This window comes from Barbatula barbatula (genome assembly GCF_947034865.1).
Source record: "Barbatula barbatula genome assembly, chromosome: 23".
Lineage (NCBI taxonomy): Eukaryota > Metazoa > Chordata > Actinopteri > Cypriniformes > Nemacheilidae > Barbatula > Barbatula barbatula.
In genome coordinates this window covers 4,096,235-4,123,177 of record NC_136786.1, presented here as the reverse complement: position 1 = coordinate 4,123,177, position 26,943 = coordinate 4,096,235, and the positions used below count along the sequence as shown (strand labels likewise).

At 41.8% G+C, this 26,943-nt stretch overlaps 2 protein-coding genes across 3 annotated transcripts in view; one reads left to right on the top strand and one right to left on the bottom strand.

Moving 5' to 3' along the window:
- The first annotated feature begins 2,542 nt into the window (after positions 1–2,542).
- Positions 2,543–6,056, top strand: LOC306912171 (craniofacial development protein 2-like). The gene is made up of 2 exons (XM_079488075.1): positions 2,543–3,793; positions 4,361–6,056. Exon 1 carries the CDS (start codon positions 3,053–3,055, stop codon positions 3,644–3,646), a length of 594 nt encoding a protein of 197 aa, XP_079344201.1. The 5' UTR covers positions 2,543–3,052; the 3' UTR covers positions 3,647–3,793; positions 4,361–6,056.
- Positions 5,085–26,943, bottom strand: part of LOC306912170 (ADP-ribosyl cyclase/cyclic ADP-ribose hydrolase 1-like) — a 41,289-nt gene continuing 19,430 nt past the window's right edge. Inside the window, exons 5-9 of one of the 2 annotated variants that reach the window (XM_079488074.1) lie at positions 8,801–8,874; positions 6,395–6,481; positions 6,182–6,277; positions 6,034–6,107; positions 5,085–5,548 (exon numbers count right to left, since the gene is read on the bottom strand). In XM_079488074.1, the coding sequence (XP_079344200.1) occupies positions 6,050–6,107; positions 6,182–6,277; positions 6,395–6,481; positions 8,801–8,874 (315 nt within the window). In that variant the 3' untranslated portion in view covers positions 5,085–5,548; positions 6,034–6,049. Of the gene's footprint in view, positions 6,108–6,181; positions 6,278–6,394; positions 6,482–8,800; positions 8,875–26,943 lie in introns of both variants that reach the window. The other variant, XM_079488073.1, reaches the window with a different exon arrangement.

The window sequence follows — 26,943 nt, the reverse complement described above, 5'->3', positions numbered from 1 at the left end:
AAAGGGGGTTCACAGTGTAAATGTGCAGGTAAATTACGATTACCATTTATAATATTCCTGATTAGTAATATATTACTTGAAAAAAAATTATGAAATCAAAAACTATGCAGTTGACTGACTAAAATGTCTTAGATGGTGTGTGACTCTATGTTCCATATCACCAATGCGGAAGCAAAATGGCCAGGATCAGTGCATGACTCAAGAATTTTCAGAGAGTCACATTTATGCACATTATTTGAACGTGGTAAGGGAACACACATTTCAAGCTCACAGTATTATACACAGTATTATGCTGAGCCTAACAGAACTGCATTTTTCCATTATACAGGGGATTTTTGACGGGATCCTGCTTGGAGACAGGGGCTATGCCTGCAGGCAGTATTTTATGACGCCCTTCCCTGAGCCAAACCCTGGACCACAAACCTGTTACAATGCAGCTCTTGCCAGGACAAGGGCACGCATTAAAATGACCTTTGGGCAACTAAAGGGAAGATTTCAGTGTCTGAAAAGTCTGAGGGTTGCACCTGACAGGGCCTGTGACATAATTGTTGCATGTGCCATATTGCATAACATTGCCACCATCAGAAAGGAGAGGACCCCTGTGGTGGGGGTGCAGCCTGATGATGACCTCCAGCCAGTGCACTTGGATCAACCTAGTGGCAGAGCTGCACGGGACAGAATTGTGGAACACCATTTTTGAAAATGATAAAAGACAAGACAAATATGCTTAATTCCTTGAATTTTATTGAAAACATTCTTTATAAAGAAAAGCCCGCAAGTCATCTTTTGCCTGCAATAAGAGATAGTTATGTTATGTCAGAAATACTACTATGTGTGAAATAGTGTATTAGCACTTACTCTGAAGGTCCTTTTGAAGCAAGCCTATCTCCAGTGCAATTTTTCTCTTTTTCAAGTTGTCGAGTTCTATTTCTCCTCAAAATTTCAATTTTTTCAACTCAAAATACTCAATTTTCTGTTTAAGATGCAGTTTATATAGGGTACGGATGTCACCCTGTGTAATTTCGTGAAAAAAAAAATCTTAACTAATGTTTAAAACATATTTATATGTAATAAGATCTAATGACGACTTTGTTTTATGTAAAGGTTCATTGTGAGGATCAACCCCAAAACAGCAAGTGCTCCTCTAAGTTGGCAAACGAAGTGGGAAGATGGTGCAAAGAAAGTGAACACTGGCCTGAAGAGTTTCTGGATTAAGTTGGCAAAACTATTAAGCTACTGAGAGCAAATGTATTCAACACAGTATCACAAAATGGCTTGGACAGAACCCAGAAGCAGGCAGACGAAGGTTTAACAAGAAAACTTTTATTAAATAAAAGACCCACAAAAGGGGAAAACAAGCACAAAATAACACTATCAAACAAACACTTCCCACGAGGGGGACAAAACAAGAATCTTAGACTAGAAATAAAATGTTCACAAAACTGAAACAGGGTAGTCCAACAAGACGAGAAACGGGGATACTACCGTGAGCGTTGATAACAGACATTAGACAATGCACCGACACTGAACAGAGGGCAACTGAGACTATATAAAGGGAGACACTAACGAGGAGTGATTACATGGGGAGAGTGGTGACAGGTGATTGGAATGAAACCATAACGAGAGTGATTAACAGACCAGGTGATGGGAATAAAATCCTAACTAAAGTGAAACACAAAGCAGACGATGGGAATGAAACCCTAACGAAATTACAGGAGATAGGAGGGTGGGCCTGAGAGACGTAACAGGAAGACACGTGGCGTAACAACATAAAGCCACGTGTCTCCAAACATAATACAACAGAAACCCGAAAGACATGGCAATGTCATGACTCTGCCCAGGGAGCTAGAAAGCTCGAGACAGGAAGGACAGAGTCCTAACACACAGGAGAGTCTGTTGAATGTTTAAGTGTTTGTTGATTCTATGATTGTTTATATTGATCTTATTACAGTATTTTTTTCAATCAATCAATCAATTCATTTACAAATTCAGCCATTTGACACAATTGTGTATAAATGTGGCTGCAGGCACAAAACACTACTTTAAGCAAATGCATTGAACTCAAAAGTGTTTGAATTGGTAATTTGTGAAGATTGATTTTATTACTGAATTTGTTCATGAATTTATTTTAAACCTCTATTGTGTTCGTGTACAAATGTGAGTGCAGGTTTGAGAGCAGTTTTGAGGGAACAGTTGCTAGTTTTAGCAAATACATTTTACTACATTCTATTCTACTAGATTTTCTATTTGAACTTGTAAAGTGTTGAAGATTGAACTTTTGACTGTAGTTATTAATGAATTTTAAATACTTCAATATGACACTATTGTGTAACAATGTGACTGCAGGTTTAAACATAACTAGTTTAACCACATACATTCTACTTAGGACTTTGAATTTGTACGTTTTAAAAATTGTTCTTATGACTGAAATTGGTCGTGAATAGATTTAAAATACTCTATTGTGTACAGATGTGACTGCAGGTTTGAAACAACAGTTGCAGTTAAGCAAACTCAGGAGAGCCTTTTTTTATTTGTAAGTTTTGAAGATTGTTTTTGAGACTAAAATTGTTTATTAATTTATTTAAAATACTCTATGACGACACTCTATGAATACTCTATCCCTTCCTTGAACCGCCACCTTAACGTGGTGGAGGGGTTTGAGTACCCGAGTGACCCTAGGGGCTATGTTGTCTGGGGCTATATGCCCCTGGTAGGGTCTCCCAAGGCAAACAGGTCCTAGGCGACGGGTCAGACTAAGAGTGGTTCAAAAATCCCTTATGATGTTCAATATATCAAGGATCGTGACGTCGCCCGGTATGGCGCTACCGGGGCACCACCCTGGAGCCAGGCCCGGGGTCGGAGCACCTGTTGGCTGGGCCTTTCCCCACGGGGTCCGGCCGGGCTCAGCCCGAAGGAGCGACGTGGGCCAGCCTTCCCGTGGGCTCACCACGTGCGGGAGGGACCATAGGGGGTCGGTGCATAGTGGATCGGGCGGTGGTCGAGGAGAGTGCCTCGACAGCCCGATCCCTGGACACTGAAGCTAGTTCTAGGGATGTGGAACGTCACATCGCTGGCAGGGAAGGAGCCTGAGATGGTGCGTGAGGTTGAGAGGTTACGACTAGAGATAGTTGGGATCACCTCTATGCATGGCTTGGGCTCTGGAACCACAGGATGGACACTTCATCACTCTGGAGTTGCCCGTGGTGAGCTGTGGCGGACTGGTGTGGGTTTGCTTATAGCCCCCCAGCTCTCCCGCCATGTGTTGGAGTTTACCCCAGTGAACGAGAGGCTCGTTTCCCTGCGCCTACGGGTCGGGGTTAGGTCTCTCACTGTTGTTTGTGCCTACGGGCCGAACGGCAGTGCCGAGTACCTGACCTTCTTGGAGTCTCTGGGAGGGCTGCTGGATAGTGCTCCGATCGAGGACTCCGTCGTCCTACTGGGGGACTTCAACGCCCCTGTGGGCAACGACAGTGACACCTGGAGGGGCGTGATTGCGAGGAACGGTCCCCCTGATCTGAACCTGAGCGGTGTTCAGTTATTGGACTTCTGTGCTAGTCACAGTTTGTCTATAACGAACACCATGTTCAAGCATAAGGGTGTCCATCAGTACACGTGGCACCATCGACTTTGTGGTCATTTCATCTGACCTGCGACCCTATGTATTTGCACACTCGGGTTAAGAGAGGGGCGGAGCTGTCAACTGATCACCACCTGGTGGTGAATTGGATCCGATGGTTGGATCTGATGGTTAGGGGTTGGTGTGTTCCAACTACAGGGGGATCAATATGCCAGGGTACTGGAAAGGAGAATACGGCCGATAGTAGGACCTCGGATTCAGGAGGAACAGTGTGGTTTTTGTCCGGGCCGTGGAACGCTCGACCAGCTCTACACCCTCTACATTTGTTTTGTGGATTTGGAGAAGGCATTCGACTGTGTCCCTCGCGGCATCCTGTGGAGGGTGCTTCGGGAGTATGGGGTCTGTGGGCCTTTGCTAAGGGCTGTCAGGTCCCTGTACGACCGAAGCAGGAGCTTGATTCGCATTGCCGGCAGTAAGTCGGACTTGTTCCCAGTGCATGTCGGACTTCGGCAGGGCTGCCCTTTGTTGCCGGTTCTGTTCGTAATTTTTATGGACAGAATTTGTAGGCGCAGCCAGGGGCCGGAGGGTGTCAGGTTTGGGAACCACACGATTTCGTCTCTACTATTTGTGGATGATGTTGTCGTGTTGGCCCCTTCAAGCCAGGACCTTCAGCATGCACTGGGACGGTTTACAGCTGAGTGTGAAGCGGCTGGAATGAAAATCAGTACCTCCAAATCCGAGGCCATGGTCCTCAGTCGGAAAATGGTGGTTTGCCCACTTCAGGTTGGTGAAGAGTTCCTGCCTCAAGTGGAGGAGTTTAAGTATCTTGGGGTCTTGTTCACGAGTGAGGGAAGGATGGAACGGGAGATTGACAGACGGATCGGTGCAGCTTCTGCAGTAATGCCGTCGATGTACCGGTCTGTCGTAGTGAAGAAAGAGCTGAGCTGCAAGGCGAAGCTCTCAATTTACCGGTCAATCTACGTTCCTACTCTCACATATGGCCATGAGCTTTGGGTCATGACCGAAAGGACAAGATCCCGGATACAGACGGCCGAAATGAGCTTCCTCCGCAGGGTGGCTGGGCGATCCCTTAGAGATAGGGCGAGAAGCTCGGTCACCCGGGAGGAGCTCGGAGTAGAGCCGCTGCTCCTCCACATCGAGAGGGGTCAGCTGAGGTGGCTTGGGCATCTGTTCCGGATGCCTCCTGGACGCCTTCCCCGGAAGGTGTTCCGGGCCCGTCCGACCGGGAGGAGACCCCGGGGAAGACCTAGGACACGCTGGTGGGACTATGTCTCCTGGCTGGCCTGGGAACGCCTCGGTGTCCCCCCGGAAGAGCTAGAGGAAGTGTCTAGGGTGAGGGATGTCTGGGTATCTCTACTTAGACTGCCTCCCCTGTGACCCGGCCCCGGATAAAGCGGAAGAAAATGGATGGATGGATGGATGGATGATGACACTGTTATGTATACATGTTTAAAAAACAGAGAAAAAACTGTTGCAATAGAGCAATAAAGTTTTTAAAAAGTGACTTTCTGTCATTGTTTATTTTTATTTACTGAAACATGTTACCGTAAATACAGTAATTTAGCTAGTGTACAGTTTTACAAAAAAGGTTTACAGTAAATACGTTTACAGCAAATACATTTTTGCAAACAACATCAAGATAATAATGAATCTGCCTTTGAGTCAGTGTTAGAATCCCCCTCTTTTTTTAAGCAATTACAACTGCTTTATAATGCATTAGAAAATTACTTATTAATCATTAATGAACCCATTTTAAATGCTTTATGAAGGGAACCTTAATGCAAAGCGTTACCATTTTTTTAAGCAGAAGACATTGCCATTGTAACAGCAAAAACATATTGCACTGCCGAGTCACTTTCACCCCAAAATGACGGAAGCGCAGGGCTGCTACTGGCTGCGAGTGTTGTAATGGAACCTTCTATTGAGTTTCGCCTCTTGGTATTCTATACTCTTTGATAGGGATATAAATATAGTGTACTTGTAATTATGGAGAGTGTAGTAGTGAGGGAAAAGTAAGAATAAAAATAAACAAAACCAAATTTACAACAGCCATTCCACAGTCTTTAAGTCAGTTTAAATCTCAAATTGGAATTTTAATTTTAAAAATCTAGATTAATAAATTGCTGAATTAATTTAAATTAATAATGGGGTGGTTTACAGTACAAGGCCTAAAACTAGTCCCGAGGCTCAAATAAATGTTGAAAACAGCTTGAAATGACACATCTTGAAATACATCAGTGTCATTATGTTTTCACCAAATAAACACAAAAGTAATTTTTATTGTAAGACAAGTTTGTAAAATGTAGTATAATGAGCCATAAAAAAGTTTCAAAATATGACAATATGGTCAAGATTCAGAATCATGTTTCAGATACATTATCTAGAATAATTAAAGTATGAAACAAACAGAAAACTGATAGCAAAAAGTAGCTCACAGATGGATTTCGATTTTTACCAACAGTTGCCACAAAGAATATTTTGATCATCAATGCAATCCTTGACTTTTGCCCTGAGAACAAAATAAAGTTTAGTTCATACTTAGATACTTGCATAATTCTAATAAAATCTTATGAAGTAACTTACTGATGAACAACTCTGCATTTGAAACTAACTGATTTGAGAGGATCAGAACTCAGGATAGATTGAAGATTCTTCAGTGATTCATCAGAACATGTTTTTCTGCAACCAAGATGGACCTGTTAACTGTTTTCCATGCCCATTCAGCATTAATTGCAAATATTTTATGATTATCTGATAACGAAGTTGATGGAAATGACAAAGGGCTAAATACTGTACCTGTCTGTTTCCTTGTTGACAAGAAGAACAGTAAGGCTCTCCATTATGGCAGGATTGAAGTTCTTTACCTCAATACTTGCAAATGCACTGGAAGAATATGACACAAGAAAAAAATTATCCTACAAAATGAAACTATTTTGCTTATTTTTATATGGGTGTACTCAGTTTTCCAACCTGTGCTATCAGTTACATATTGCTACAGTTTTGAGACACAAAAGTAATTTGCCTCTGAAACGATTTTATAAATATTTCTTAGATATTTTAAAGCACCCCTACCCTAAACCTAAAACCCAACCACATAAACACACAACAAGGAAATAGAAATCACACAATGGGTCTCTTTTGCAAACACGCCAACCAATAACAGTATTAAAGCATTACAAACAGGTTGCGTTGCGTTTCAAGTCTTCTCAAGCTGTCCGATATCGTTGTGTAAGCACAGCATATTTTAATCGCTGATGATCTTGCCATTTTACTGTCGATGCTGACGTAACAGTTCACACACTGGTGGCAATTTTAAAATTCTGTCACTGTGCACAAGCAGAGCAGCCAGTCCGGAAGGGAGTTTTATGGCGGACGGAGAAGGGGATCGCTTTTAAGTCTGTTCTGTGGCCTCGGAACGATTGGAATTATTGCACTTTATGAATAAACAGCACATGTAGCTGTATCTTCCTATTATGTGTTGTGTTTTATATTGTATAATATACAAACTATTAGGTTTGGGGCTGGGTCAGGTTACGTGCTTAAATAAATCTAAATTGCACATACAAAATAATAACACAAGTACAAAAAATATGATGTCTGATTAAAAATCATTTCACCCCAATTAAATATATTATGGTGTTTTTAACATAACTGTTGTTGGAAATTGTACTGTGTTGTAATATGTATCTAATGTATTTTGTGGCGATGCAAAAAGTGTACAGTATTTCCTATGAGACCAGGATGGTTTTCTATGTTACTCTGGGCCTAGCAGTTGTCGAGGACTGAGACAGAGTGGCTATATCATCATATTAAATCAATAGGATTCATTTACTGACATAGCCATTTACTGTACACCATAGACCGCGGAACTGGGGGGGCCGGGGGGGCCACGGCCCGGGCAACTTTTGTACTCTGACAAACTATCTGATATGAATAAAAGCCTAAGTTGTATCCGTGTTTTTACGAGCCAAACAATACTAGTCACCACACGGCTTCACTCACTCTCACCAACTGCTGCGATAAAAAAAACTCACACTGACTACTGCATTTTCATTTGAAATTAGTGTGCATTGTTTATCAACTACGACGTTACGAGCTACCGACAGCCACTGTACAAGTGAGTGCTGCGGGGGATCTCACAAAACCCTGCTGTTCTTATGAAGACCAAAAAGGTACAGGGGACTGGGTCTTCACAACAAGCAAGATCAGTTCAATATCAGTGGTTCAAAGATTTTAACTGGCTGACATTTTGTGACACGAGCGGAAAACTTTACTTGTTTTGTGGGTGTGAGTGTGTGTCTGTGCGGCTCTGCACATCAATCTGATAATAATGTCTTGACTTGTGATGATAATGACTATGATGTTGATTTAGATTCAAGGCAGCAAGATGAGTTGTGGTTGTGGACTGGATGTACTTTATGTGTTTGCTATAGTTTCATCTGTGCGTTTATGTGTAAATAGGCTTGGCCTGTTGTGTGTGAATGTAAGTGGGATCAGAGGGGTTAATCTGAGGAAACATGTGTGCGTGTTCATCATGTGTGTACTGTAGATGTGACTGTGTGGTGTCAGAATAAAATAAAGTGCTCCGCAACGTTATTTAATATATCAGTAATATTGTCTGTTTCAATGCATTTGCGCCCCACCCCCTCCGCCTGACTTGAAATTATGGCCCCCCCTTGTTTAGATGCGTTCCGCGGTCCATGCTGTACACTAATTCAAAATGAGCAGATTAGTGTCTGATGATAATAGCAATAGTAAGGAGAGGTGAATACTGTCTTAAGTAGCACGATAATATTTGTGGCAAAAGGCAAAAACACATTGTATGGGTCAAAACTATGTTTTTCTTTTAAGTCAAAATTAATTTGGATGTTAAGTAAAGATCATGTTCCATTAGGATATTTTTGTATATTTCCTACCGTAAATATCTACTCTAAACAACGTCATTAAAGCGGTAAGCCAATAGAGAGCATTAAAATAACCTGTTTCTTCTTAGCAGCGGCCTGCTACAGCGCCTCTGATTAACAACTTTAAAGGCGATTTTCCAATTTACTTTGAACTTCCCCTTTTTTATTATTTAAAAATATTTTTAAATGTCCAAAATCAAACTATAAAATATATACATTACAAGGTTGTTAATTAATAATTTGTCTTAATAAACAGAACAACATACTGTAAATTTGTGACATAAAAGATGTACTGTACCTTTCTTGGTTGAAAGGAGTATCAATAGATCCATTGAGCATTACAGACACATTTCCACAGGCAGTAGCGGCAAACTAGAAAATGATTGTCACAAATCATACACTATATTCTTAGTAACATTAGTATCACACAACAGTATGTACAGTACAAAAAAAACGACAGAACAATCCTATATCAACCCCCCAACTTATTTGGAAATGGCCCCGAAAAGATAGCAGGTGTCAGGATCAGAGAAAAGAAAGAAGAAGAAACTGCGAGATGATGCCCGTGTATCACTTGCAGGTAAATCCATGTTTAATCAAATTAAATTCGGGAAATGTGCATGATGTGCTGCTACTGATCGTAATGGGCGTCGAACTTGTGTAACAGAGGCCAGCTAGTGAAGAGCTATGTCGTGTGTAAACCTCACTCCCCGACCAACAGAGACGCTTTAGCCTCCTCTTTAGAGCGCCTGTCTCACATTCGGACCGAAGTCGATTCGAAACCCGTGTAGAGGGGGGCGAGTAACTTAAATTTCAGTGCAGCTTGCAATCTGAATTGAGATTTTACTGTTAAACATTGATAGTTTTTTGTTTTGCTATTCTGTTTACTGAATAAAAGTTTGCACCTTTGGGGGGGGGGGCATCATAATGGAATTATGCTTAGGGCACCAAAATGGCTAGCAGCGGCCCTGGGTCTAGCACCTCTCACGGAGGAGCTCCGGGAGCATAAAAGGACAAGTGACAGGAGGGTATGACGAGAGTGGACCTGGACTTTATGTTTTGTTTAAGTGTGTTTGTATGGCTGGCAGTTGACCGTGACGGAGCTGCCGGCAGTTTAAATGTGTTATTTTTTTATTTTATTAAAAGCTTATTTTGCGTTCGCCGGTTCCCGCCTCCTTCCTTCCTTTTATTGAACCGTAATACAAATATATACAGAGGCTTACCCAAAGGGTAGCTCACTTATGGTAAAAAAAACTCTTGGGAGGGTCCCTAACACAGAGAGGGAAACCAAACAAAGGAAAAACATCATACAGTATTATCAACGGGGAACGACACATATCAAGCTTCAACGTTTTTGGATTCCATATGTTTTCCCAAATTGTACAAAACATAAAGAAAAAACCTCACCTAATGTAAATAAATTGTGAAAGGCGCCTGAAGCAACATAATATAAGTAGACAATTTTAAAAAGTGTTGTCAGTGAAAGTTACTATTGCTAGTTGGCAGCACTATACCCACAACTAGTGATAAGCAGGCTGCGGTTATACCCGGGGGTCGGGCGGATCAATTATCGTGGGTGGGTCGCAGGCGGTTAAGATAATTTATGAAGAAAATTTTTACACTCTCTAATATGTAAACATGTTTAAAACATTATTTTCGCAAGGCACTGTACAGTCTCTCGTCGAACTGTGTGTTGTGAGGGAAATCACTCTCTCCTGCACTGAATGAATAAATCTGCTTTTCAGGTTAAATAAGCGCAATGGCTGTTTATCTGTTTAAACCATACAGATCTGGCCTTTAAAAATGTGTGTTTTTGCAGGATCCAAAATGCGATCCTGCAGATTGCCGCAGGACTGGTCTGACCTGTTTGTTAGAATAAAAAACTGTTACACTTCCCAGAAGATCAACCAGGTGGCACATCGTCTTGTTTAAGGCCTCACTGCACTTATTTATTTAGCTGGATCTAAAACCGGAACCAGGAACACTTCCAATAGCAACTGATGTATTTGTTGCATCAAAGAGTTGTTCTCAGTAGACCCTAGTCTCATTGTTCCAAGGTTACCAGAGCGGGCTGGACGCAGTCCAAAAAGTATTTATTGATGGATTAATATTTAATTTATAAAAAAAATTTATAATCACGCTTTTCTTTGCTTTTTCAAAGCAATAAACAATTAATGACTTTTAATTTCGCCTATTTATATTTTGATAAATAAATTAAGTTGTAAACAAATGTATTAATGCCTATTTTCAATGTAGAATTAGTTATTAAACAATAAAATGCTTTATTACTTTACACACGACTCTACGGGTCCATATTTATAGCCATAAAAAGGACAAAAATATGTTATTTGTGTGTATAGCTGTAAATGGAAGATCAAAATCCTACCTTTAAGATGTAGTATTCATAATTCAATGCAATCAAGGACGGTTTGACATTATTTGATGGTAGAATGAGCTGTAAATGCGGTGAATACATCTTGAGCAGAATAAACAACGAGATTGTCTCAGCTTGTAGATTCACAGAACTTTGAAGTTTTCTTGATTAATGTTTATCACAAAAAAAGCGCTTGAATAAAATGTATCGCTTAGCATTGTTATCTAAATGCAGGGCCGTAGCTCAGAATCTCTGGCCCTGTGCAAAGGTAATGTGTGGGGCCCCTCCACGCTATTTTTAAGTAAATTGTTATATTTATGTCCACAAATATTTGGAAAAAAGCACTGTAACAAGACCCATAAAAGGTAAGGAAGGAGACGGGAACTGGCTAACATAACCATCACAAAAAATCCAGGCCTGGTCCTCTCTCTATGACGGTCCGGTCGCTTGTCCTCTTATGCTCCCAATCTCTTCCGTGATACGGCCTTGAATCCCGGCTCTCGTTCCGCCTACCTCACTACAAGCACATTATTTGTAATTTCAGCTGCGTATCAAAGTGTATTCGAGTTATAGTTTTATAATGGATATTACCTTAAAGTGCACACTCTCAGCTTCATTTACTCTCAGACAATATCCATTATAAAACTTGTAGGGACGCAGATGGTACTAGACGTCTGTTTTTGACGTGTGCTTTGCCTTGAATAAATATAATCATTGTCCATACCATTGGAATAAAGTCGGATATGCCAATCCATTTATTGTCCTTTCGCATTGCATATAACAAAAAATATATCAAATCAAAGTTTGAAAGTATATTTCAAACTTTACTTCATTTCTTCTATTTAAATTAACATAAATTCAATTTCACACATACTGATAACGACACGAGCAGAGTCCAGCACATTATGCTGCACGCTCGACATGGCACGGTCAAAAAGTTAGTTTGACCTTCCATTGCGCCACCTGTAATTCATTAGCAATGGGCTTAAATATACTCATATGCCTTTAATATACAAAAATGACAATACAATAAAAATGGCTCCAACAAAACTGTAACTCAAATAACCAAAAATGAGCTTCTGTCCAAATATGTATGGACCTAAATGTATAATACAACCTGAATCTCATTTCTGTATGAATTGTGATGTTTGTCCCTTTATTTGCTCAGTAGACCGGAGTACATTGTTTCAAGGGCTTGTTTTAAAATTAGCAGCCTTCCATGTATATTCAATTCCAACAATTATTTAGGTTGATTGCTAAATAGAACTCTCCAGACTAATTTCTGTGAAGGCTAAGAACAGTGAATTTGGTGTTAATTTAGACCACCAAGATTGATTTCAATCATTTAAGCAGGTTTCCAAAAATACAGAAACAAAAACAAACTACCCAAATGTTATTCCGAATAACAAACTACCCAAATACTACTTTTATCGGATCAAGCACTAGCTGTAGAGTGTATTGTACTTCATCTACCTGTCGATAAGACTATCCATCATCTGCTGTGAGCAGAGTCTGTGAACACAGACTGTGAGCGGTAAATGGGAAAACCTGTAGAGGAATAAATGCTTTCACATCAGGGATGCGACTCCATTCCACTTTACTCATTCAACAGATCATGCAGTCTGCGGTGAGGAATGACAGACATAGCCTGAAGCTTCTCAAATTATAGCGGAAAACAGAACAGTTGCACAGACATCTGGTATAGGCGCACAATTGTAAAATAATAATAAATATAATTTTAGGAACTTCAAGAGCCGTGTTAATGTTTAGAGGCTAGAAAATGTCCCCGCAGTAACAGACCAGTGTAAAACGGCAACACAATATTTATGAGTTTATGCCGTGAACCTTGCATTCTTTTAAGAACCGTTGTAAACACGACAGCTTACTTCTTACATCAGGCGGCTTTGTGTTGTTTCCAGGCGGTCCGTTAAAGAACGCGACACACACATCTAATGGAAATCCTGTCAAATTTAACCAATCAGATGACGATTTGATCGTGCTATATTGTTTCCAAAAAAAATTGCCATATTCACAGACGTTCAGAAGTCTGCTTTCTTAGCAGCTTTTTCATTCGCTCTGTGCAAAATCATGCGTTCTTCTGTATGGCTGCATATCCATTTGTATTTTAAAAAACAGGGATGTAATGGCCATGTACACACTGTCATTTAGTATTTTTTTTGTGTTACATTTTACAACAGAAAAACAAAAACTAAACAAAACAAACTTAACATGAAGCAGCTAGTTACTAAACAAGTTTTAAAAACAAGGCGGGCAGAACTGGTCTTAACAGGCCCAACAACCAACTGTCAGTGTGGAATGTTGTAAAGTTGCTCGAACAAAATACGTGATGATACCTAAAGATTGAGTGGGTTTAGATTAGTCCTAAATCTACATCAAATAAAGGTTTACTTTATAAGAGAAAAAACTGTAGCCAGATTCAGCAGGGCCAGATGGGAGAGCGAGGCCAGAATGCTTTGCTGCGCTTTTGTTTAAGAATCAACATGGTTAGGTTCTGTAAATTATGATGGCTCAAAGGGGAAAAATGCCTTAGCTATCTTTACCTTTACACTTTGCCTATTATTTGAAGCCATTGTTGTTTAATATATTGTACAACTGCAACGAAATTATAACTCTGAGCAATTTAAGAGGTCAATAAAATTAATTACTCAATTGTATAAGCACTGTTTATTGTATTGCATTGTCAAACAAGTAAAGAAAATTTGCTATCTGCACATCAGCAACTGGCAAAGTGATGACAAGATTCATCATCTTTAGTGTTGAGTCAGGTCTGAACAAAGGCTACCATCTGGGATCGTAAAACATCACAAGCTCTCACCAGGGTCTCCACAGGCAGCAACGAATCTGTCCAATGGCCCTATCTTAAAACCCCTGTATCCCTGACCCGGACACATTCCAATACTCTCCCCGGGGCTTCAAAGGGATTCTTGGGGGAGGACTGGGCTGTGTCCTAAGTGAGAAAAGCCATGTGGCCCCAGAAACAGAGAACCTCAAATTCTTCCAAAGAATGTCGCTTTCTCTCTTCTAGCCACAAAATAATTGCCTAGAGCAGGGTTCCTCAATTAGTTTTCACCAAGGGCCAAATTCTAATAACAATAGCAAATCAAGGGCCACCAACTATAATTTGATAACTGCAATGTTTGTTCTGCTATTATTATTGTAATTATTTATTTTCTGTTGTTTAATTGCTTAAAAAAAATCACATCATATGAAAAATCATATGTTTTTTATTAGTTATTTTTTCTCAGTTTTGATCAAATAGTAGTAACATTTTATTACATAAACATTACTTTGTATTGATAAAGAACATTGTTTCAGAATAAAAAAAACTGGATCATGTTTCCCATCCATATCAAGACTTTCTGTTAATTTCCACACTGGATCTCTTCTCTTCGCTTTCCTAAAATGCAGAGTAAATTGTTATTCGACCTATCAGCCTTAATGTGTTTACATTTCCCAGCCAGCAATGACATGTGGGGCCCAGATGAGTTAAGTACGGGTTCCATGGTTACCGTGTGGGCATGGGCTTTGGCTGGGTGAAATCAGCGGGTCCCATGTAGGTTTTGTAGTATGAGTCCCACATAGGAAGCCCATATGAGCTAATTACATGGGCCCCATAAGGGACAGGCATGGGCCAATTGGGCATGGGTTTGAACTGAGAACACATATATGGGTCCTGCATATCATTTTCATGGGCCAAGTGGGCATGGGTTTGAACTGGGAACACATATATGGGTCCTGCATGGTATATTTATGGGCCAAGTGGGCATGGGTTTGATATGGGAACACATATATGGGTCTTGCATGACATCTTTTTGTGCCGAGTGGGCATGGGTTTGATCTGGGAACACATATATGGGTCTTGAATGGCACATTTATGGGCCGAGTGGGCATGGGTTTGAACTGGGAACACATATATGGGTCCTGCATAGAATTATTATAGGCCAAGTGCCCATGGGTTTGAACAGGGAACACATATATCGGTCCTGCATGGTACATTTATGGGCAAAGTGGGCATGGGTTTGAATTGGGAACACATATATCGGTCCTGCGTGGTACATTTGTGGGCAAAGTGGGCATGGGTTTGAACTGGGAACGCATATATGGGTCCTGCATGGCATATTAATGGGCCAAGTGGGCATGGGTTTGATCTGTGAACATATAAATGGGTCCTGCGTGGCATATTTATGGGCCAAGTGGCCATGGGTTTGAACTGGGAAAAAATATATGGGTTTTCAGTACTCTTTCCACCACTGCCTGTTATGCACACAACACCTGATTAGGCTCATTCATAATAAAGCCAGCGAAGCAGTTAACGTTTGTTAATTCTCTCACATATCCTTTAATTTACAAATTTTACAGTATTTAATTGTTATTTGGTCAGGCAGTTCTTAGGACATCTATAAGGGGCCTGTAATGCAAAGACCTTGTTTCGCGCTAAAAACCTTAACTGCTCATTCGGAAAGCACTGCTGCTAGCTGTGACTTCGAGGAGAAATTCATATCAGACATTTACAAATTGAGGTAAGTTGAAATATTATGTTGCCAGAAAAATAACACCGCATATTGTACAGTGGTCTGTGCTGTTTAATCTGATGTAGAATAACCGAAAAACAGCGGGAGAGGTTGGACAATAATTAATATATCACGATATACTTTTATTCAATAACGGTGATATGAGTTTTAAACACATTTCCGATATTTTAGCTTACCACATGTGGAAATGTGTTTTACTTGACTGAATGATTTGAAGAGTTGCAAGTTGGAGCAAAAAAGAACATCGCTAAATTGATTTATGCTCCTTTGTTTTTAGGTGCACTGAAGAGTAATGCAATCACTCAAAATGTGAACCGCAAAGAAGTGGAAATGGCGCTGGGGAAGTGGTTTACCGGCGCACGTGACCGTGGAGGGGAGAGGGCTGCAAGAGCCCATAGGGAAAAAGAAGCGTCCACCACACAGACGCCATGAGTGTATTTTTTGGAGAGTTTTTTTTTAAGGATATTTTTGATTTGTTTACATGTGACATTTAAATTATTTTTTAAAGATCATTTTTGTTGTTCAATTTGACAATAAATTTCTTGCAGTTCTTATATTCATTCTTCGTTTTTAGTTTTTCTTAGATTGTTTCCTTAAACCATTTGGCATGGTTGGGCTTAGATAGGCCTTGCATCAATTGCCCAGTTAGGACCCACATAAGATCCTTACAGAGCCCACTTTAAGCCCATAGGGGCATTCACGGTTGAATCCTGGTGCAAGCCCACTTTAAACCCCTTTAGGCAGGTGGGGCCCAAATTACAGGTCCCACTTAAAACCCATCTGGGCATCCACGGCTGGCCCCCGTGTGGATCCCGGGTGCAAGACCATTTTAAACGCCTATAAGCAGGTGGGGCCCAAATGGGTCTGTCATGAATTGCCCAGTTAAGATCCCACATAACACCCTTATAGATCCCTTTTAAAGCCCACGTGGGCATCCACGGCTGGATCCTGGGTGCAAACCCCTTTGGGCAGATGGGGCCCAAATGGGTCTGACATGAATTGCCCAATTAAGACCAATGCAGTACCCTTACAGGTCCCACTTTTAATACGTCTGGGCTTCCACGGCTTGCCCCAATGTGGCCCACATTTGCCGCCCATGAAGCCCTCATCTGGGCCCCACATGTCATTGCTGGCTGGGTTATGGTGATCAAAATGTAAAAGTATTACTGAATTCTACTCACCTTTCAATGAGAGAAGTGACAGCGACGAGCTGAAGCAATGCCTCTGATGTTGGGGCTGTATCCTGTTGTTGCAATCCTGAGACACTGATCAAGATGTGCACTGGACAATCTGTTTCTATCCTGGTTCTTGATGTTATTCATTATAGAAAATGATGACTCACAGATGTAGGTGGAGGGAAACATTGAAAGTAGAAACATTGCAATGACTCTGCTGTTCTTGAATTTGTCTTGAGAAAAAATTTGGTCCAAAAGTCATGCACATTAGACGCCTTGTGTTGCTCTCTGAGTAAATCAGACTTTGACATTTCCAAAATCTCCAGCTGCAAAGATGTTTCATCTATATACATATCATACACCCTACAGTGCAATAAATGTGTGCAATACTTTCCCTCAGACATTTCACATATATAAACTCATAACTTGTATATTTTAAACAAATATTCCGGAGCTCTTCTGTCACACTGCACTTTCACCTTTGTGTGCTTAACTTTTATTTTTATTCTGTACTTTCGTTGCCTTTGTTGATTGTTACTTGTCTTGTAACCTTACTTGTGTACTGGAAGCTTCTGTAACCAAGACAAATTCCTTGTGTGTGTAAGCACACCTGGCAATAAAGCTTGTTCTGATTCTGATTCTAAGGATGGAATCAGGCTTTTAGCCTCAGCAGTCCACTGCCCATCTGCCGTAACTGAGAATGGATGTCTTAGGAAGAGAAGGAGTTCACTCGACAAGTTAAAGCTCCCAAATCGCTCCTTGAAATTATCTGCCAGTCTCGTGACGAAGTCGCGCATTAGCGGGTCCTCTCGCATATGGTGTATCCCGCAATGCTGTTGCAAATGTGGAAAGTGTAGCTTTCTTCCTTGAAGATCCCGTTTAAAAAGAGTCAGTTTTAAACGGAAAGCTTCAAAAGCTTCATGCATCTCTGCAATAGTGTGGTTCTTACCTTGCAATTGCAAATTAAGCTGATTTAGATGAGACATGATATCGCACAAAAAAATTCACGTATCGCATCTCTGTGCTGTCGTTCAAAAACCTCAAAAAATTCTCTGCTTTCTGACTTTGGATGCTACTTAAAAATGTACATAGTTCAATTTGTAATTCACAAACTCTCTCCAGTACACGACCCTTGCTTAGCTACCGGATATCGTTGTGCAGCAAAAGATTGTGCCGTTCTGCAGACATTTCCTCCAGTAAAGCTCGGAACAGACGATGTTGCAGACTCGAGCTCTCGCAAATAAAGTTCACCAGCCTCGTCATAGCATCCATAGTCTCTTTAATTTTTCCAGACAATTTGGCGCACAACACCGATTTATGAATTATGCAGTGAAATGCCACGAATGTCGGGCTGACAGCAGCTAGTCTGCTTGACTCCGTCAGTCGGAGATCACAAAGGATAATATTAAAGAGGTGTGTGAGCTCGCAAGCACTGTCATGATTCCGCCATCATGTCATGTTTATTCTTGGTCTTGCAGCGGAGTCATGGCATAGCCTTCGGTTTTGTGTGAGAAAGACATGGCTTTGTTTTGATTCTGACTTGCCATGTGCTTTCTCGTGTCTCGTCAGTGTTTCCCGCCCTTCTGTCTCGTTAACCTTCCCTGAGTGTTTCAGTACCCACACCTTCCCATTGTTATCTCCTTTGTTAGTCTCCCTATAAAATGCCCTCTTGTCTATTGTCTTGTGCTCGTTCGTTATACTTGTATGCTGTACTTGTTTCCTGTCATGGTCTTGCAGATTATATGTTTGTTTCCAAGTTCTTTGTTTTAAGTTCTAGTTATTTATGTTTGCACCCCTTGTGGGAAGTATTTGTTTTCAGTTTTTTGTAGTTAGTCTAGGTAGTGTTTTGCCCCATCGAGGGTGTTTTTGTTCTTGTTCAGTAAAGTCTGTGTGTTAACCCCTTCACCAACGCTGCCTGCAATTGGGTTCTTCATCCATACTCACGACAGAACGAACGAGCCAATATTGAACCCAGCAGGCAGCAATGACGACACGGTCCCGGAAACCTTGTCTCCTCTACGGCGTCCAACAAGGGAGCATGGACTTGGAAAGTTATTTGGGCAGGTTCCTGGATGTCGCAGAGGAGATGGTCCGTGGGGAGGAGGAGCTGGCGGTGCTTTTTAACGGCGGTCTGAGTCCTGTTCCAGCCGGCGTCAAGTCCTGTTCCGCAGCCGGCCTTCCAGCCGGCGTCAAGTCCTGTTCCGCAGCCGGCCTTCCAGCCGGCGTCAAGTCAAGTTCCTCAGCCGGCCTTCCAGCCGGCGTCAAGTCCTGTTCCGCAGCCGGCCTTCCAGCCGGCGTCAAGTCCTGTTCCGCAGCCGGCCTTCCAGCCGGCGTCAAGTCCTGTTCCGCAGCCGGCCTTCCAGCCGGCGTCAAGTCCTGTTCCGCAGCCGGCCTTCCAGCCGGCGTCAAGTCCTGTTCCCCAGCCGGCCTTCCAGCCGGCGTCAAGTCAAGTTCCTCAGCCGGCCTTCCAGCCGGCGTCAAGTCCTGTTCCCCAGCCGGCCTTCCAGCCGGCGTCAAGTCCTGTTCCGCAGCCGGCCTTCCAGCCGGCGTCAAGTCCTGTTCCGCAGCCGGCCTTCCAGCCGGCGTCAAGTCCTGTTCCCCAGCCGGCCTTCCAGCCGGCGTCAAGTCAAGTTCCTCAGCCGGCCTTCCAGCCGGCGTCAAGTCAAGTTCCTCAGCCGGCCTTCCAGCCGGCGTCAAGTCAAGTTCCTCAGCCGGCCTTCCAGCCGGCGTCAAGTCAAGTTCCTCAGCCGGCCTTCCAGCCGGCGTCAAGTCAAGTTCCTCAGCCGGCCTTCCAGCCGGCGTCAAGTCAAGTTCCTTAGACGGCCTTCCAGCCGGCGTCAAGTTCCTCAGACGGCCTTCCAGCCGGCGTCAAGTCAAGTTCCTCAGCCGGCCTTCCAGCCAGCGTCAAGTCAAGTTTCTCAGCCGGTCCCTCCCAGAGCCTCTGGGACTCCGCGCTCTCGAGCGCCTCCCCCCAGGGTACACCCTCCTAAGTCCCCTGGAACTCCGCGCTTCCAAGCGCCAGGGACAAGAACTGTTCCCCCTTGTCCCAATCCCTTTGGACTTCCCCCCATGAACTTTGTTGTTCCCCCCCTCCCTTGTTTGTTATTTTTATTATGTCACCCCAACCCTTTTGTAATGTATTCTTGTCTGCCCCTAATTTTGTTTAGTATGTTTTGCCTTGACTTGTCGTTGTCCCAGTCTGCCTTGTCTTGTCAGTCTACCCCTTGATGAACACCTGGAGGTGTTCATTTAAGGGGGGGCTTATGTCATGATTCCGCCATCATGTCATGTTTATTCTTGGTCTTGCAGCGGAGTCATGGCATAGCCTTCGGTTTTGTGTGAGAAAGACATGGCTTTGTTTTGATTCTGACTTGCCATGTGCTTTCTCGTGTCTCGTCAGTGTTTCCCGCCCTTCTGTCTCGTTAACCTTCCCTGAGTGTTTCAGTACCCACACCTGCCCATTGTTATCTCCTTTGTTAGTCTCCCTATAAAATGCCCTCTTGTCTATTGTCTTGTGCTCGTTCGTTATACTTGTATGCTGTACTTGTTTCCTGTCATGGTCTTGCAGATTATATGTTTGTTTCCAAGTTCTTTGTTTTAAGTTCTAGTTGTTTATGTTTGCCCCCCTTGTGGGAAGTATTTGTTTTCAGTTTTTTGTAGTTAGTCTAGGTAGTGTTTTCCCCCATCGAGGGTGTTTTTGTTCTTGTTTATTAAAGTCTGTGTGTTAACCCCTTCACCAACGCTGCCTGCAATTGGGTTCTTCATCCATACTCACGACAAGCACGATGTCAGACACTGTAATATTCTCTGGCCCCCTCCCCGCTTATCGTGGTGATGAGATACATAGCAGATTATCATATCTAAATGGCTGGTTGTCTAAGTGGTGCCTGCAGAATGATATAGTTTTTATAAATAACTGGAAGAGTTTTGAGGGCAGACCAGACCTGTTGAAAAGTGATGGTCTCCACCCCTCCTGGGCTGGTGCCTTTCTCCTGTCTAGAAATATGGCACATAGTCTTAATGCTAAAACTTGACTCACTGGGGCCCAGGTCAGGGAGCAGACAGAATGGCTTAACCAACGGTCTGCTTGCCGTCTCACGTTGCAGAACACACTAAATACACAACATGCGATAATACTTTCTCCCAAACATCATAAAATAGAGACTGTGTCTGTCCCCCGGATTAGCAAACATAAAATAATGCGTAAACCTCTCAAAGGTAATTTAATTAATTAAAACTAACTAAACATGAACATAATACAGATAATCAACTGTTTCGACTCGGATTGCTAAATATTAGATCTCTCTCTAATAAAGCACTTTTAATTAACGATATGATAACAGATCATAAAATAGACATGCTCTGTCTAACAGAAACATGGCTAAAGCCAGATGATTATATTGCTTTAAATGAGTCTGTCCCCCAAGATTATTATTATAAACACGAGCCTCGCCTAAAAGCCAGAGGGGGAGGTGTTGCTGCACTTTACCGTAACTCTTTTAGCATTTCTCAGAAGTCTAATCCTCAATACAATTCTTTTGAAGTCATGGTACTTGATGCATCAATACCTAATACTAAGGACAAAACATCTTTAAAATTTATTCTGGCTATTGTATATAGGCCTCCAGGGCACCATACAGATTTTATTAAAGAATTTGGTGGGTTCTTATCAGAACTAGTGCTGGCTGCAGACAGAGTCCTTGTTGTTGGTGACTTTAACATTCATGTAGATAATGATACAGATGCTTTAGGAATGGCTTTTAAAGACACTCTTAACTCCATGGGCGTTAGTCAACATGTGTCGGGACCTACTCACCTTCGTAATCATACTTTAGATTTAATATTGTCTTACGGTATAAACGTGGGCGGGGGCGCAACTTTAAGAAAACTAAATTAGAGGTATTTCGTACTGCCTGGAAGGATAGTATTAAAAAATACAGGAAAGCCCTAAAAACGTCGCCTACCTTTCATCACTAATAGAAGAAAACCAGCATAACCCTAGGTTTTTATTTGATACAGTGGCTAAATTAACCAAAAATAAATCGTCAGCGACTTCTGATTCTGTATACCAGCATAGCAGTGATGATTCTATGAACTATTTCACAAATAAAATCCAAGATATTAGAGAAGAAATTATAACTATGCAACCAGAAGTGAATCCCGCTGAACAAACGACTAACTACAGCGCCTCTAAGGAGAAATTACGTTTATTTTCTACTATAGATCACAATGAACTCTCTAAAATCATTAGATCATCTAAATCAACTTCATGCAAGTTAGACCCTATACCTACAAATCTACTGAAATAGATGCTCCCAGAAATTATAGATCATCTACTTAGCATTATTAACTCATCTCTGACATTAGGACATATGCCTAAAGCATATAAGGTGGCTGTTATAAGGCCCCTTGTCAAAAAACCCCATCTGGACCCTGGAGAACTAGTTAACTACAGACCTATTTCGAATCTACCTTTCCTATCTAAAGTTCTGGAAAAAGTAGTCTCAATTCAAATATGCTCCTTCCTCCAAAGGAAGAGATAAATGAAGATTTCCAGTCTGGATTTAGAGCACATCACAGTACAGAGACTGCTCTGATTAGAGTTACAAATGATCTGCTTATGGCGTCCGACCGAGGTTGTATCTCCTTATTGGTGCTGCTAGATCTTAGTGCTGCATTCGACACCATTGACTACAGCATCCTCCTACATAGACTCGAAAATGATGTCGGTATTAAGAAAATAGCTTTGAAATGGCTTAGATCTTATTTATGCGACCGTTTTCAATATGTAGCAATAAACAATGAGGTATCACGCAAATCGAAAGTCCAGTACGGTGTACCACAGGGCTCAGTCTTAGGGCCTATGCTCTTCGCATTATACATGCTACCTATAGGAGATATAATAAAGCGACACGGAGTAAGCTTTCACTGTTATGCTGATGATACGCAACTTTATATTTCCTCGAAGCTTAATGAAACACAGCAATTCCATCGAATAGTGGAATGCATAGTCGATATAAAAAAGTGGATGAGTAGCAATTTTTTATTACTGAACTCGGACAAAACTGAAGTGTTACTTATCGGACCGAAAATCGCCCTGAGTAACAACCAAGAATACTGCTTAACTATTGATGGATGTTCCATAAAACCCTCATCTTTAGCTAAGAATCTTGGCTTTATATTCGATAGTACTCTGTCATTTGAGAACCAGGTAAAATTGCGTTTTTCCATCTTAAAAATTATCTAAACTACGTCATATGCTGTCACCATCAGATGCAGAGAAGCTTATACATGCCTTTATGACATCAAGACTAGATTACTGTAATGCACTATTAGGTGGCTGCCCTGCAGGCCTATTACAAAAACTCCAACTGGTCCAAAATGCGGCAGCTCGAGTTCTTACGCGTACAAAAAAGTATGAGCATATTAGCCCGGTTCTGTCAACCTTTTTTAGCTCCTCACTACGTGAGAGAACTTCTAACATATTATAGTCTATCACGTGCACTACGCTCTCAGGTGTCAGGTCAGTTGGTAATACCTAGAATTTAAAAATCAAGTGCAGGCGGCAGATCCTTTTCCTATCTAGCGCCTAAACTTTGGAACAGTCTGCCCTGCACTGTCCGGGAGGCAGACACACTCTGTCAGTTTAAATCTAGACTAAAGACGCATCTTTTTAATCTTGCATACACTACACTATCATAATATATATATTTCAAAGATCTAGGCTGCACTAGTTAGATCAACCGGAACCAGGGACACTTCCAATAACAACTGATGCATTTGTTGCATCAAAGAGTGCAGAACAGTACTCTACTCTCAGCCAGTCTTGTCTCATTGTTCCAAGGTTACCAGAGCAGGCAGGATGCAGTCCAAGGTTACCGGAGCGGGCAGGGCGCAATCCATTCCCAGACCTGACAAATGCTGGACGAAGGACGTGGCGACTCTACAAAACTTCAGTCGCTATTAGATTATTAATGATAATTTTAAATCTAACTTTGTTTTTTATTTTGCCTTGTTGTGCAAGCACTGTCGAGCTTGTGCAGAGGCAGTAGTTTTTGCCAGAGGGGAACTGGAATCCCCTGGTTAGGCCTGGTCTCCCTCTGAGGTTTTTTTTCACCTCCTATGGAGTTTTGGGTTCCTCGCCACCGTTTGCATACTGTTTTGCACTGTTTGCCTGGCCGGGGAGGCTGCTAGAATTTGGTAGTCTTATTTAATTAACTCTGCATATAGGAATTTATTGTGTGTTATTTGACCTGTGTTTTGACTTCCATAACCTTTTATGTTTTACTTATAGTCAATGTTTTCTTGTACAGCTGCTTTGTAACAATGAAAATTGTAAAAAGCGCTATATAAATAAAGCTGACTTGACTTACCAGGCCTTTGTGATGTCCAATCATCGAGGGAGCCCCGTCAGTAACGACAGACACAACTATGCTCAAATCCAATTCATTATTTTTAAAGAACTCTGTTAGTTCGTTAAAAAGTATTTCACCGATTGTGCGTCCATGCATCGGCAGCAAACAAAGCAGCTCTTCACGGAAATCCTTCCCATCAAACAATCGGACAAACACAGACAGCTGTTCATGTTGGTTCGGTCGCAAGACGAGTCTATTGCGAGTGATATGGCTTCTGCTTTCTTTATGTCGGATAACAGATTAGACAGGCACTCACCCGCCAATGCCTCCACTCTTCTTGTTGCTGTGCAGTCAGATAATGGAACCTGCTGTAATAGCCCCATTACCATTTTATTTGTTTTCGCGTCGTGATTTAGTAATTCATCCACCATGTCAATTGCACAGGTTTTAATTAATTTGGCGTCAGTGAATGGCTTTTTGGCCTTTGCCAGGTTCCAAGCCACACGTAAGGATGCTGCGGTTGCATTCTCCGGCACAGATGTTGTTTTGTGAATAACGGCAACTGACTTTTTGTAAGCTGCTATCAATTGTGTTACCTTCTGTTTGCGGCTTTCAGAATGTTCTGGATAACTGCCGTTGAAATTACTGTGCAATGCCCCGAAATGCCATTTCATGTTATCAGCCTTGCAGACTGCCACGGTCTGTGTGCATAATAAACACGTTGGCTTTGCATTGTGGTGGTCAGGCAAAATAAAACAAAACTGTTCAGTCCATTCGCTTTTGAATCTTCTGTTTTCTGTGTCTACCTTTCTCTTTTTTACACTGGCCATGATTTCGCTATCACCCCTTGTCACTAACTGTCAATGAAGCTGCGCCGTTTGCATTTTTGCGCCAGCATTGTGATTGGCTGATAGAGTACCGCGAGAGCTATGTGAGATCAGAGTGCTTCGTGTGCTTTCGAGCGGCTTTCGTGCGGTAATGTCATGCCGACTCAAATTAAACTGAACACAATTTTATTGCTTCAAGCAGGCCAAAACAAATTCATTTGCGGGCCGGATGTGACCCACGGGCCGCCTATTGAGGAACCCTGGACTAGAGTGTACATACGTGTATCTCCACATTGTATGCTTGTGCCCATGTTTATTCCACCTCACCTATAACCTCAAAATATGTGTTTAGTCGTATTCATGTTTATAGTTACATTCTTGTACAAACAACAGGTCAATACTTATAACCCTTTCATGCTCATATCTAAATGTTTCTCTTTTCATTCCTTAAATGATGGTGTATAGCACAGTAATATATTTTATACCATACTCATTTTATCTTAGTATAAGACTGTTACAGTGCCAAAACTTCCAGGCGAACATAATAATAATGCAAATGAGCTATTGAGCCGGACAAAGAAACATGTTTTGGCACCCAAATCAGCTCACTACATTGGATCACTCCAACTTGGAGGGGCGTGACACCCTTAGGGTTAAAACATCTGTGCAAGGTGGAAAGTGTGCTCGCTCATGTTCGTTCACCCTCTCGAGACCTGTCTAACCCCTGGAGACAGTTTTTTTCCGGCAGTTTGCTTCGGCTAAGTTCGTCCTACCTTCGTCAGCACATCGGGTTCTCAGAAAGTATCTATTGGACTTACCCGCTTGCTTTAAACCCATCAGGACTCTGGAACCTTCTTCATAGCGCACAGATCTTGTCCCAGCACACTGGGCTTACACTGGTGTTTCTTCATAGTTACAGCAGTTTAAAGATAGAATACGAATTTAAAAATATACTTTGTTCTAAGCCTATGTATTTATTCTTATAATACTACAACTTCATTTGCGCCCGAGCGGGTATCGAACCAATAGTGACTGGTAGGAATCCGCTGCGTTAACCAAATACAGTGTACAGCACTGTAATGCACCAGCTGACCTCCATTACAGTTCAATGAAGTTACAAAAACAAACTACCCAAATGTTATTCCGAATAACAAACTACCCAAATACTACTTTTATCGGATCAAGCACTAGCTGTAGAGTGTATTGCACTTCATCTACCTGTCAATAAAGCTATCCATCATCTGCTGTGCTATCCATCATTCAGCAGAGTCTGTGAACGCAGACTGTGAGCCAGAAATGGGAAAAACTGTAGCGGAATACATGGATCACTTGTGATAACAGAATGCTTTCAGCAGGGATGCGACTCCATTCCACTTTACTCATTCAGCCGATCATGCAGTTCGCGGTGAGGAATGACAGACATCTGCTGAAGCTTCTCAAATTATAGCGGAAACAGAACAGTTGCACAGACTTCTGGTATAGGCGCACAATTGTAAAATAATAATGAATATCTTTTCAGGAACTTCAAGGTCTGTGGCCAAGGCCTGCCTAATAGGCCATATGACTAACAGGTAAAGCAACCAATAACGTTTCATCTTGAGCCGTGTTAATGTTTAGAGGCTTGGAAATGTCCCTGCAGTAACAGACCAGTGTAAAACGGCAACAAAATATTTATGAGTTTATGCCGTGAACCTTGCATTCTTTTAAGAATTAAGCGTTTAGTCGATCATGTTTAATTCTTATAGCAACCGTTGTAAACACGACAGCTTACTTCTTACATCCAGGCGGTCCGTTAAAGAACGCGACACACACATCTAATGGAAATCCTGTCAAATTTAAGATTACGATTTGATCGTGCTACAGTGTTTCCAAAAAAGTGTGCCATAAGCATCATACGTTCAGAAGTTTGCTTTTTTAGCAGCTTTTTCATTCGCTCTGTGCAAGATCATGCGTTCTTCTGTATGGCTGCATAACCATTTGTATTTAAAACACAGGGATGTAATGGCCATGTACACACTGTCATTTAGTATTTTTTTTGTGTTACATTTTACAACAGAAAAACAAAAACTAAACAAAACAAACTTAACATGAAGCAGCAAGTTACTAAACAAGTTTTAAAAACAATGTTGGCAGAACCGGTCTTAACAGGCTCAACAA

What these genes read in the sequence shown, in the direction of transcription:
- LOC306912171 (XM_079488075.1), top strand. Translation starts at nt 3,053, where the DNA reads ATGTGGAACGTCACATCGCTGGCAGGGAAGGAGCCTGAGATGGTGCGT.